Consider the following 13,823-nt stretch of genomic DNA (forward strand, 5'->3'; position numbering starts at 1 on the left):
TCTCTTGTACTGTTCTGCAACTACCGACCGCAGCGGTGCATATTTACACGCAGAAGCTGGATTACAGGAGACGCGAGAGCCATGCAGGGAAAGCATCATGGGACACGTGAGAATCGAGCGTCCCCACAGCACTTGTGGTATTTCTGCAGGGATGGGCAAATAGCATCAAAGGAATGGTGGCAGGATGGGTGGGACCTGTTAACCATTTCTGTCACTTTTATTTTACTGATAGATTAGAGGTGTGTCCACGCTCACTCCAATGTAACTCATGAACAATGGCCTAATGACTGCTGTTTATGGGCTGTTGCATTGGCATATGGCAATATTGACTTGACATAATGGAGATGGCTTGAAAGTCGCTGAAGAGACGGCATTATTTTATGCAATATTGTGGACTCGCTGCTCCTTCCAGCGAAATAAGATTTGGCTCGCATGTTCATGGCAGCATTTCTTATAAATTGCAAACATTTTCTTCAAAAGGTGTTTCAATATTTATTTACTTATTTAAGTAGCTTCCAGGCCCGAAGACTTAGTAACAGATAGCAAACAAGTGCAGCAATAAAATTTAACATAGTGTGCTGTGCACGGTTGCTTTGAAGATCCCATTGTCTGGAATGGCGGCAATGAAAGCAGGCAGGTGATTCCAATCCAGACTTGTTCTTGGACTCCTGGTACAACCTTGTTCGACAAGAAAGCACACCAACGTGTAAAAGGCTGTGGTCAAAATTGTATCAATGCAGAGTGCCCCTTAAGGAATGAAAGAGTTACTGGAGTCTGGATATTTAATAAACATAACTTCGTCTGGTGCAGCTTCATTCATACGGGCCACATGGACGTGAGCGGCCGCACCTGGGGTGACCCGGGTTCCATCGATGAACTGTACCTGCGCAACCCCATGGAGCCTCCGGACCTGTTGGGCCTGCCCCCCGAGGATGACGAACCGCCCCCTCCACTGGCCACGCGACTGCAAGAGCTTGCTCGCCGCTCCTCGCAGAACAACCCCATCACCAAGAGGACGACGCAGATGCGCCAGTACAGCTACAACCGCTTTATCGACGAGCGGACCGATCCTAGCGAGCTGGGAAGGCAGAATGATGACCGGGCGGCATCGTCTCCCATTCGTCTGCTGGCACTGGGTCAGTCGTAGTGCTTGGAAGCATTCTGCGTGCTATTAATAATGCGATGGCATTATAGACAGACTACACACACTTTGTGATTGTGAGGGCAGTGCAGTGTAACACAACATCTCAAAGTGCTAGCCGCTAGCCGTTGAGAGGGACGAATGTGAGAAACTGGCACGTGACGCACACCCCAGAGGTTTCGGAGATCAGCTTTGGCGTGAGAGAAGCATGCATGCGGCAGTGGCGTAGCCAGAAATTTTGTTCGGGGGGGGGGGGGGCTCAGGTTTCAGCGCGGCCTCCTCCTTATAGAATTGGTCGTGGGATCAAATGCATGAATAATAACTGTATTGCCAATTTCATTGTATATTAGATGCTGCAAACGAATTATTGAACGCTATGCACTGTCCATTAAAATATGTATGTTTTCATAAAAGAATATATTCGTATGCCCCAAAAATTGTGGGAGAAATAACTGCTATCAATGCTTTCTCGTTTTTTTGCCTAATTAATCAGTAAAGAAAACATCACATGAACTTTAGAACTATTGACCCTTTTCGCGGAGCAGTTTGTTTTAGAGAAACGAGATGGCGCTCACGGCGGCGCGCCATACCTCTCCTCAGCAACCGCGCACGAATACGAAACCATTACCGCTTCTACCTTGCTTCTGTGCGATCAGCTTTCGGAAATGCAACTGAGTTTTCGCTAACACACTGTGCTCCAATCATGCTAGATTGAATAATGTGGATTGAAGACGTGTGCAGTAGTTGGCTGCAAAAATAGTGACTGGCATGTTAAGGAATAGAATGAATCTGTGTGGCGAAGTTCGCGGACCGCTGCTGCAATTGTCCGAACGTGTTACCGGCACTTCGTGATGTACGGCTTTCCTCGAGGATACAGAAATTTACTCATCCGCCAGCCTTCTATCGCTAACCTTTAAAGAAAGGGCTTCTACCCCAGAACGTCGGCAAGAGTGAGTACCACTCGTTAAACAATGACAAAGGGAGTAGCACCGCTTCCTGTCATAGTAAGTTTCGCGCACGTTATCTATACACGTCTGTCGAAATGGCAGGAAAACTTACGCCCACTCTATCGCCGACGTATCAAGAATAAGTGAATGGACGCACACTTGAATATATGCGCACTGTATACACACAATAAATGACGGACTACACCTATGGCGCACCAATGGTCGAAGCTGAATGTTTCGTGACGGTCCACAAGAGTAAGCAAGTTACTAGCTGTAATATATATTTGCTACAAGGTATTACAATGTACAAAACAGCTACGTTGCAAGCCTTGTGCGCAGCAAGAACAAATCTATCGGAACTGAGCACACCCGCGAGCGATTAGGCAGAAAATAATCAGATAGTGGCCGCACCGAGGAACTTCACTGAGTCAGAAACTGACAAGCCACTGCTTCAAAATATTCGTCGAATAAAGAACAAAGAGCAAAACACACTAATCCTGACTGAATTCATAATCGCAAAGCTTGAAATGCGTATTTAGCCCCGCTTTTAGAAGAAGCACCATATACACTACTTGTGCCGTTTGGACATAGCTTAATCAGCTCCGAAAGCGCTTTTGCATGTTCTCTGAAGCTGCAGGTGATCAAAGCTTCGTGTCGTCCACCTAGTCACCGTCTACGATATCTCCGAAAAAAGAGGTTTTCTAAGCCGCGCCGGCGTCATACACTTCCATTGTAAACAAGGAGGCAACGGAGGCAGTTGAGGCATGCAATGGACGCGTCATCACGTGATCAAATATGGCAGCGCCCACGGGATCGCCGCGAAAAGGGCCAATATCAGTTCGAAACCAGCAAAGCACTGCATGCAGCTTATACGAAAAACGTAAATGCCATGAAATGAATAAGTTGAGGACAAATATTTTGATGAATCTTTGTCATTCAAGAACCTTGTTTACATTTTCCTACATATGCAACGGCCAGGAAGAAATCTCAATGATGCTATCCCTCGTTGCAGTCGATTGCGCAGGAGCATCTGTAATTCGTCGTGTATTGTAATTACACCGAGATAATACTCGCACCAGTGAGTACAAATAAAAAGTGGGAGTTCTGCAAAATATATATTAGAAATGCGAAGATACAACTCGCTAAAGGGCAAAAAAGAGTCGCTGGAAACAAAGTTCACTGCTTGTTATACACAACACCTCGCAATAAGATGTTTAAGAATACGTATGAGTCTCCAATAAATCTACGTATTTAAGCAAACGTCAGTGTATATAATGCGTCAAATAAGACAAATAAACATGTTGCTCAGTCACAGATAGTAAACTTTGCGCACAGAAAGACAGATGATCTAGGCAAGAACAAAACTATGATCGCAGAAATCGTGATATGTACTCGGGCCATGCAGCGGTCGCGACAGCGCCATGTGGGTAGAATAATAGAGGAATAATGCATAAATCAGTACGAAAATGTGTAATTTCACTGCCTGCACAACGCCAACAATTATTCTGCACCCAAAATTAAAGGAGGGTATTCCTTCGTTTCAAAAAAGAAATAAAAGCAGGTAGCTGAAAAGGAAAGAAAAGGACAAACGAAGGCCACAGATGATGCGGTAAGTTGAACTACCCAATATCCGAGTCTTTTTGGCGAACGCCGCGTGGGCCGGGCTTTCAATGAGCAAGGTCGGTCAAAATTGATTATTGGTATCCTCGTAATTTTTGTATTCGCGTGATAATTGTGATCATGATGTTAACTGCTAGAATAAACGGCGAAAATTTCTGCGGTTTTAAAAGCTAATGAACGGTCATACGTTTTCATAATTAAGAAGTTATGGACCTGAAGGAACAGTGATTTTTACTTGCATTGATTTTTGCTGCTTCGCTATCTAAAGGACAAACTTCTCACGGCGGGAAAGTTGAGCGAAGCGGTCAATGACTTCGGACACGCTGATGCCGACGTCTCTGTGAGTGTATAGAAGCGCCAGCCTAACCATGCGTTCCACAGACATTGCAGAGCGCAAGTAGTTTTTTAGTAAACTATTGTTAACAAAATATTCTCTCTTTGCTGGCAGTGGTCAATGGAAGGGTGACTAGATGCTGCAGCAGTATTTACACATTTACATAGAACCTGCTGTCGCAGTGAGAGATGGGCATCTATTCCGGTGCTAAAACCTAAAACACTCCCTTGATGTCGTTGGCATACTTGTTTAGGTACCTTGCAGAAACAGTAGGCTGTTCGATTCCAGCGATGTCCGTCATTTTGTCAGGAAGTATGGAGAAGCAGCCTGCTTTTGAATCTAAGCTTTCTTTGATAATGTCACCACAAATTTCTATAATTTGGTTTTGTGCGTCTGGGCTTAAATACGAGGCAATACTGGGGCAACTTTCCAAATGGTTCTTCAGATATGTATCTCCACAATCAGCTCGCATGCGAAGATGCACTCTGAAAATGCCTGTATTTTCAGCAGGGGCATTGCTTAAATCCATAGGGCCCCTGTCCCTGCGGCCACGGAGAGTCGGACCTTGTCGCCCGCAAAAAAACAAAAAAATCCTCAATAATAGGCCGTTCCCTTTCTTCTGTTTTCTCATATATTACTTTGCCTGCTCTGGTCCAGCTGATCAATCACATTGGGCACGCTTCCTGAAAATCTTTGGAGAAAATTGTCAGCTGCTAGCTGACAGTCACGGTGATATTTAGTATTTTCGTGTGTGTGGGAGATTGCGAGCGTGCGCTTCCATTTATGGAACGGCTTGGACACGAGCGTTCCAGTGCGCGCATGTTGGCCCAAGTTTATAAGAACATTAACCCCATGAAGTTCTAGAATTGAAAATCTTTTAAAGCATGCCTTTGGAAATGTCAGCGCACCTTTCGCGTCAAAAGTTTATGAGAACTTTATACCCATAAACTTTCGTAATTGAAATCCATGCGCTCCGTTTATTCCGCGGCCGCTGCGAGATGCCGCAACGCGCCCGCTCGCTATCGAAAAGCCGTCGAAATGTTGTGCTCGGATGGGGCTCCTTGCGTTACGTGACTCCAGGTGCAAGGGCGTTGTCATGAAATCGAGCCTGAGTTCGCAATGTTCGTGCCGAAATGTCTTTTCGAGCGTGAAAAGGACATTGTAGACAAAATCCAGCATCATTGCCGTCGTTGGTGGTAGTTTTGGTCGGCGGTGCATGCCAGCACGAAAAAATTTCGGGGGGGGGCTGAAGCCCCATCAGCCCCCCCCCTGGCTACGCGCTTGGCATGCGGTCGTCGACTAATGGTTAGAGTGCTGGGCTGCGGTGCTGGCAGACAGAGGTTCGAACCTACCATCGGTCATTCATTTCTTCACAGCATCATAGGTGGGCTTGATTCACTTTGGAGGTATCTAATTGGACACTCGAGATGTGTTGAGCATACACAATTTTGTCACAGTGTGCACAAAATTGCAAAAGTCATACGAGGTAGAGAAACATCTGATAAACGAGAGCGTGCAAGGTCCCCTGTGACGCACATGTGCACAGCTGTCGAGAAGTCAGTCATCACTAAGTACAGTCAGACCCGCTTATAACAATATTCAAGTGGCAAGAAAATTCACTTGTAATGACTGATAATTGTTATAACCGGGCTGCACAAAAAAGCAGACGGGATAAACATTCAGATATTTTTAAAATTAGACTAAAATGTACATTCGAACCCACTTGTACCATTACTGATTTTAACAATACAGTGGAATCTCAATGATACGAATCTCACGGGGTCACGAAAAATATTCGTATTAGCCGAAATTCGTATCATCGAAATGCAATTAAAGCTAGCCAAATTAAGGGGGGACGCGAGGATCAGATAGCGAAAATCGCAAGAAAAATCGATTTTTGAAAACCACGCGTTTCAGTATCTGCAATGCCTAATCTACGCTGTATCAAAATGGTTTGGCTGAAAACTCACTAAAAGTGCCCGAAAAAGATTAATTCGTCAGTGCGCAGGGTCAGAAAACAGCTTTAAATGACGCAAAATCACTGCAGTTCACGGAGACATATCTCGTATTTCCCGCCACCGAGCACCGCCATCTTGGTATCATTGGAAAGCTCAAATTTTCGCCGTTCCGCTTCTCAATTCGTCTTTAGTCGCCATCTTGTAACAAACGCACAAACACAAAAGAAGCACGGGTCTGCGATAAGTAGTCACATGGGCCCTCGGATGAAAGCGGGCTTCCGATTGGCTGCCTTGCTGAAAGGCGTCTCTCCATTGGTTGCTGCTGTGACAGGGGCAAGATGGCAACCGCAGTTGTCTGCTTCGTAAACCACGCCGGCGTCTTCACTTGACACGCAGAATTCGGATTACTGAGAGCTCCCAGGTTAGTGATGGATCGTCGCTCGTTGGAGAAGAAATTTTGGACGAAGCACGCCTTCGGAATACGGAAGCGCAAGCCTCCTACGGCAAGAAAAATATGGTGATTAGTGGGAGAAGCAGAGGAGCGCCTGACTGAACGTGCCGCGCTACCTTGCACGTGGATTACGTACAGCGCTATCGTATCGGTGCCGCGCTATGCCAGAGTCACCATGTGACTCCGGCAGCGAAACCGACAATCGCCCTGTGCCATCGGCACCGATAACGCAGTTGACGGAAGACGCGCCATCTGAGGCTCCCGCGCCTCGGCGTACGCCCGCGCGAATAAGCTGAGATTGTATCTCGGTAGACATAGCTCGCTGTGACTCCGCCCCCCCCCCCCCCCCCCTTGGCTTCTTTGGCGAGAGGGTGGAAGGGAGAGGTACGCGCGAGGCCAGCGATGCTGATGATAATATTTATTGGTATCCACTTCGAAATCGGCTTGCAGCAAATTGTCACCTAGCCTGCTTGATGTTTTACTACATCTATCACCATCTAGCCTTTTGTCTATCTGATCTCGATCTAAACTTTCATATTTAAAATTTCTATCACTATACTATACCATTACCTACCTACGCTTTCAATGACTCCGGTTCGATCAATATTTTCTCTGCATTTCTTCCGCCAATACTCTAATCGCCTCTTACTTATCTCGACTGCTGACCAGTTAATCCTTCTATATTCTTTGAATCCCAATGCTTCTAGAAGGTTGCCTATGGGTGTTGCTTGGTGAATGTCTTGGCATTTCATTACGATATGCCGAGTTGTCTCCAGGCTTTTTTTGCACCACACACATGCCTCATCTAGTTACGAATATTTGCTCCGGTATGTTTTGGTCCTTAGGCAACCGGCTTGAGCCTCAAATAACAAGGCACTGCCCTTTGTGTTATCGTACAGATTTTCCCTTCTAATTTCTTTCTTCTCATTCTTGTAAATCTCCATTGTCCTTTTTGTTTCCATTCGTTGCTTCCAATTCACGGTCTCTATTTCTCTCACTTTCTTTCTGATAACTCCTGGTTGTCTATTTACAGTTTCGAATATCCTGTACTTGGTTGCCAACTTCCTTGGCCTCTTCCTCCATTCTGTGTACACGCTTTTCATGTAGATATACTTGTGCACTTTGGCCGCCCATTTATTTTCATCCATGTTCCTGAGCCTTTCTTCAAAACTAATTTTGCTTCGTGCTTCTCTGACTTCAAAAGAGGCCCAACCTGTCACCCTGCAATGCCTCATTTGTGGTTTTACCGTGGGCCCCCAAAGCCAGTCGGCCCACCGACCGCTGGTTAATCTCCAACTCCAACAAGATTTTTGATTTAAAGCACAGAATTGCATTTGCCAATGTTACCATTGGCACCATTACGCATTTACAAATTCCTTGCAGCATGTCGTATTTATTACAGCCTAAAAGTTCTCTGTGTTTCACTATTGCTGCATTTCTCTTCCCTATCATTTTTAGATATCTTAATGGGCGCTTGAGACTTTCCTTTGTTTGTGTATACTCCCAGGTACTTAAATTGCTCGACTATGGGTATGCATTCTTGTTGAATGGATGTCACATATATAATCGTCTCTTCATTAAGCATCATAATTCCCGATTTCTCTGTGCTATATTATGGCCTAGATTCGTCGCTGTATTGCCACTTGCATTCGCGAGTCTCTGCAAATCCCTTGCATAGTAACACAATATCGTCCTCCTACAACAGCCCAGCGACTTTCTGTTGCAGCTTTTTCCCACTACAAATGTGAAAACCAAATTCACTACTTTCCAGCCATCCTTCTATGCCCTTGACATAAATCATGAACAATAATGGCGACAAAGGGCCATCCTTGCTTCAGTCCTCAATTAATTTCCACAATTAATTTTTGGGGGGGGGGGGATTTTGCGTTCTCGTTCCTTTTGGCGCACACATCCAGTATCCAGGTGTAATTGTTATCACTGATGACGCAGCATGGGAGCATTGTAGTAAGCAGTTTATTTTACCATAGAACACATACAAAAGTTGATGCTGCATCCACTGTTCATTATTATACAGTCAGACCTTGATTTAATGAACCTCGATTTAACGAAATTCGCAATGTAACGAACTATTTTTATTTCCCCACCTTAGTTCCATTGAATTAACAAAACCTCGACATAATGAAATAATCGATATAACGAAGTTTTTCGCTGCAAGTACAACTTCGTTATATCGAGGTTTGACTATCTGATATATTGTTAATACCGGTATCATTCTGAGTGGGTTGGACTGTATGCGATAGCATACATTGTGAAGTAGCGGCGCTAATTTCTGGCTTAATTTTTTTCCCCTCAGCCGCTAATTATGAAGGACCGTCAATAAATGTGTCAAAGTTGCAGAATTTTATTCAAGAGCACTGAAAGATAATCAAGGTGGTAGGGTGATGATTTGTACACCAAGGGCGCTATAACGTAAAATGATTCCAAACCGTTTTGATTCCAAACTCCTGACGTCAAATTTACGTAACCACCGACGCAAGCATCGGGCGGTGACCCGCAGCGTTGTCTGAACAACCCAATCAAACACTCTCCTCGTTTATAGGATGTCAGCTTTGTTCGCTTTCCAAACCAATAACATTGTCTACACTCAGCGGTTTTTCTTATCTAATTGGCTGACAAGAGGCGAAGAGCACGCTCTAGTGGACAGGGTTTCGATGGGGCCGAGCCAGCACAGTGACAATAGATAACCGCATGAAGAGGGTGGTGCCGGCTTCTCCGACTGGTCCGCTTTGCCTTACTTAGCTTTCGGTGGCCCGGTCGAAAATCGCGGCGGCGTGCAACGGAAGGATAAGAATGCCGCTAAAACGGACCCTCAGCAAGGAAGAGTTGGCAGAGCGATGTCGTATGCATGCCGAAAGGGCTCGATAACGTTTTACTGCCACGCAAAAAGGTTTATCATGCGCAAATAAATACATGCTCACCACTCGGTGCAAGTAGAAAGGGCATGAGCGATCGGCGGGGAGCAATCTTCTATTCCTTTCGGAACGGCGCAGTCTGTGGCTATTCAGAAAAATTTTCAGTTTTGTTCGGCATATTAATGCATTTTTTTTCGCGTACACGTCACTTTGACGTGGTGAGTTTTCGCGGTTTTGTGACGTCGCGTGACATACAGGCAAAGTGGGCGTAGCCAGAAAATATTGGACCAATAGCAGAGAGCTACTGGTGAAAAGACATCGAATCAGGAATGATTATTTTTCTTTTGTGCGGTTTAATCATGCATAATCAGTGTGTACACGTTATATCAGATGGGGAGCTATTGCGGTTTTCGTGACGTCGCGTGACAGACAGGCGAAGTTGGGAGCGGCCCGAAAATGTTTTGACCAATCGTGGAGGCTGATTGCAGAAATTGGAATCAAAATATTTTGGAATCATTTTACGTTATAGCACCCTAAGTAGCGAATCCTCATAATTACACAGTACTGCTTGAATATTGACTTAATGTGCAGTCAGACATTTTGCATTTTTCCGTGAAAATGATTGAATGACCAAGTCTGAGCACAAGCACAAGTTAATTATTGGCTGCAGGTATTATGAGGAAGGAAATTAATGATTACATTATCATTACTGATGGAAAGTGACAGTTTGGACAGCTCCTCAAATGTGGTAGGGCTTTCAGCAGAGTGGTCACGTGTAGCAGTCCTCAGCACGTTGAAGTGATGTAGAGCCACGCTGAGTATTTTCCCAAGGATCGATGTCCGTGGTTTTAACCTTGCCACCACTGGACAGAACTGTCAAAATCACTTAGCGTACAGAGATGTGTACACTGTACAGGTGGCTTGTGGGCACTTGGTCTGGTTGGTACACAGCTCATTTTAAAAAATGTTAAGATGGGGTGCAGAAGGCAATACACAGAAAGCGTATCGCCGTGTCTGTTTCTTGCCCTGTGTCCCGTCTTCTTGCTGTTTTACTGTGACGGTAGTTGAATGTTTGAAATCCATTGAAATCCGTCCATTCTGCTATGTTGATGACCACCGTTGTCATTGACGACACACAACAACGATTTCTGTCATCAGGCCACCTCGTCATTCCCAGCTTTGCCATTCCCATAGCGGCTCCACTGAAATTTGAACCCATGCCAGTGAAGCAGTGTGCATTTGGGAGTCCAGTGCACTAACCGCTGAGCCATCGTGCAACAGCAGTGGTGGGCGTGTAGTTCGAGGCTTTTTGCTCTTCACAGACTCGGAGAGCAGTAGCGCATGCATTTCGGAGGCCTGAACCAGCAATACTGTAGTGAACATTACTACTGTATGTGCACTGCGCAGAAAATGTTATTGACAAGATGGCGGTGTGTATGCATGCAATTCTTCGTTGTCATACTTGTGAAAACAGCGTCGGCGGCACAAGAGAGAGAGAAAAACTTTACCATATTTACTCGATTGTAACGCGAGTTTTTCTCCATATTTTTGCTGCCTCAAGTCTATCCTCGCGTTACAATTGAATACCGAAATTCAACTTGTCTAAAAAGTGCAATGATGCGCCCATTTATAATCAACGAGTGAAACGTGCGAGTGAAAACGCGTGCCGCCCTCGCGCGCTTTCACGGAGAGCAAACGCACGGCGGAGAGCAAACGCGAAGTCTTCCGTCATGTGAAAGGTCGTGGGGGGATGGGAGGGAGGGAGGGAGCGGAGGCAACGTTTAGCTGCGGCACCAAATGCGTATCTTGCGACTGGGTGCAAGGGGAACTGGCGACTCAATCACCCACGCGAAAGGAGGAAAGCGGGAAGGCAGTGCCGGAAGGAGGGAGTGCGGCTTTTGCTCTGCGAGCAATTAACTGCGTACTTGTACTTTGCGCGGCGACGGGCGGTCGCGCGCACCTATCTTGAAAGCGATCTCCATACGGCTGTGACCTTTGTACGCACTGTGCTTTTGCCGCTCAGTTTCCGTTGAAGCGATACACCACACGAACCTTTGGTCACTGCTCCTGCCGTGCTTCCTCATGCCAGCGTTTTGACAGTGCTTGTCTGCGGTCATCGAGTGTGATCTATTCATGTTTGCGTGAGCGCGCTGATATCATGCTTGTTAATTCAGTTAGTAAGCGAATGTGTCCAAGTTTATACATCTGATAAAGCTACTGTCCTTACTCCATATAGCTCTGTACTAATTTGCTATCGCAATTGATGCTTCGCCTTTCGGCCAAAACTGCGACTTTTATTGCGATAGCAATTATATGGACACTTCAACCGGATTTCTGCCGTCGGCGTCGCCGTCGTCGTCGCCGTCGCCGTCAGGTTCCCTATAGATAAAATCTTCGCCGCGCGCCGTATGCCCGAGCGGAAGCGTGCGGGGACGCGTGCTATCACGGAGAGCGAACGCACTCAATCTCCCACGCGCAAGCAAGGAAGCGGGAAGCCAGCGCCGAAGGGAGCTGGGGGGGCGCACTTCTCCTCTGCCAGCAACCGAGCTCGTCGCTCGCTCGCACCGTCGCTTATCTCCACACGGCTCTGACCTTTATGCGCCGTGCATTCGCCGCTCAGTTTCCGTTGAAGCGATAGACCGCACGTACCTTCGCCCGCTGCTTGCTGCCAGCGTTTTGACGGTCGTTGTCTGCAGTCATTCAGTGTGATCTATTCATGTTTGTTTGTGCGCGCTCACACCACGCTTGTTCATTCAGTTAGTAATAGTCGGGCCACATTTTCCAACGCACGCTACACATGCAATGCTGGCCGGATCGGCAGTGCAGCGCTACAGGTGTGTCCCTTCGCACGCGCTGCCCACGGGAAGCGCTTCTCATGAACACCACCGTTTCACAGGCGCCTTCTCGTGGTCATCGAGTCTCTTTTCATGTCGGTCTACTTGCGGCGCAGCACACCTGCTTACTTAATCAGCTCATGTTTACTACAATTCATATTGCTACCAAAGCCGCTCACCTTACTTCGTATGACATTGCTGTGTTGCTATCGCATTCATTGCTTCGCCCTTAGGGCGAAACTGTGACATTTTTCATGCATCCGCTGGTCTCGCGTTACTTTAGCGGTTTTCTTCTTCTTCTTTTTTTTTGCTGGTAGCGAAAAAAAAAAAAAAAGTCACCCCTCGCGTTGCTTTCGCAGTTTTATTTTTTCTTGGTGGATGCAATGAAAAGTCACCCCTCGTGTTACAATTTTGGTCGCGTTACAATCGAGTAAATACGGTATTTTGATGGGGCACGGAGAGGGGTATATCCCCATGGTGGGTGGAGCCCTCAGTCGAGCGCCAGCGGCGGTGGTAGCACTTTTGGCTCTGGCGCTCAGCTTTCACTGATCCTCCAATGCTGAGCTGTTCAGCACCATCTCCCACTGCTCATGCATTGCGTTTCGGTTGGGGAGGTTGTTAGGGATTTTTGGTAGGCCCATGTGGTATCGTTGAGGGTAGTTCACTCTTTAGAGAAAGGACAAAGAGCGTGAGGTGAGGATAGGTGTTGGTCTGGAGACAACTCCTAAAGAAGGCGTACATGACAATGACGATGACAAGCCTCAAACATGGCACGTACTCATGATAGAGGAAGCGCCGTGAATGAGGTGGTTGGTGAAAAACAATGGCGAAAGCATCAACAGTGTCAATGCCAACAGCAATGTCGCAAGGGCACTGTCAGGTATCTTACACAATAGCTCACAAGATTTGCTGTATGTTCTCGGCGCTCAGTTTGCATTGAAGCGATAGACAACAGCACTAAGGTCACTTCGCTCGCTTCTGCGGCTGCAAGATCGCCGGATCGAGGAATGCAGGGCCGCCTCCCACACGCACGCACGCACACGTGCGCTCGCTTCGCATTCCATCGCGGCGGAGAAGGTGCTTCCGGTTGCTGCTCGCGCAAAAATGACAAAATTTGGGGCGAAATCTCTACGTTGTCGGAGGGGAAAATTCGTTATATCGAGGGGGTCTCCCGCTGCCACTTCGTTACTTAGAGGTCTCAAATACATGTGCTTCTATGGAGTAACGGCGGGGAATAGAAAATCTTCGTTATATCCAGGAATTCGTTATATGGAGGTTCGTTATAAGCAGGTTTAGCTGTATAAGGAGGATTTCGTTATATGCAGGTTCGGCACGAAAATTCGAAAAAGAAATGCTTACCGTATTTACTCAATTCTAATGCGCCCTCGATTGTAACGCACACCCTTTTTCCGTGACCAAGAGAGAGAAAAAAAATCCTTTACAGTACTGCGCACGTCATGCTTTCCTACAGAAATACAACTATTGCTCAAGATTTACTCCCAATACACTAAAGTTGCGATGAACAAAAAAGTCCCAGTTTTGCCCGAAAGGTGAAGCATCGATTGCGACAGCAAATTAGCAGACAGCTATACGAAGTGAGGATAGTAGTTGTATCGGCCGTATAAACTTGTAAACATTCGCTCTTTAACTAAATTAGTAGACTAA

The 13,823-nt window shown here is 46.4% G+C and overlaps 1 protein-coding gene across 2 annotated transcripts in view; it reads left to right on the forward strand.

The window, feature by feature from the left end:
- The window catches only part of LOC119461750 (activated CDC42 kinase 1), a 63,162-nt gene that overhangs the window by 24,081 nt on the left and 25,258 nt on the right, over positions 1-13,823 (forward strand). For both annotated transcript variants that reach the window (XM_037723123.2, XM_049672115.1), the window contains exon 4: positions 811-1,136. In XM_037723123.2, the coding sequence (XP_037579051.2) occupies positions 811-1,136 (326 nt within the window). The remainder of the gene's footprint in view (positions 1-810; positions 1,137-13,823) is intronic.

This window comes from Dermacentor silvarum, chromosome 8 (assembly GCF_013339745.2).
Source record: "Dermacentor silvarum isolate Dsil-2018 chromosome 8, BIME_Dsil_1.4, whole genome shotgun sequence".
Classification (NCBI taxonomy): domain Eukaryota; kingdom Metazoa; phylum Arthropoda; class Arachnida; order Ixodida; family Ixodidae; genus Dermacentor; species Dermacentor silvarum.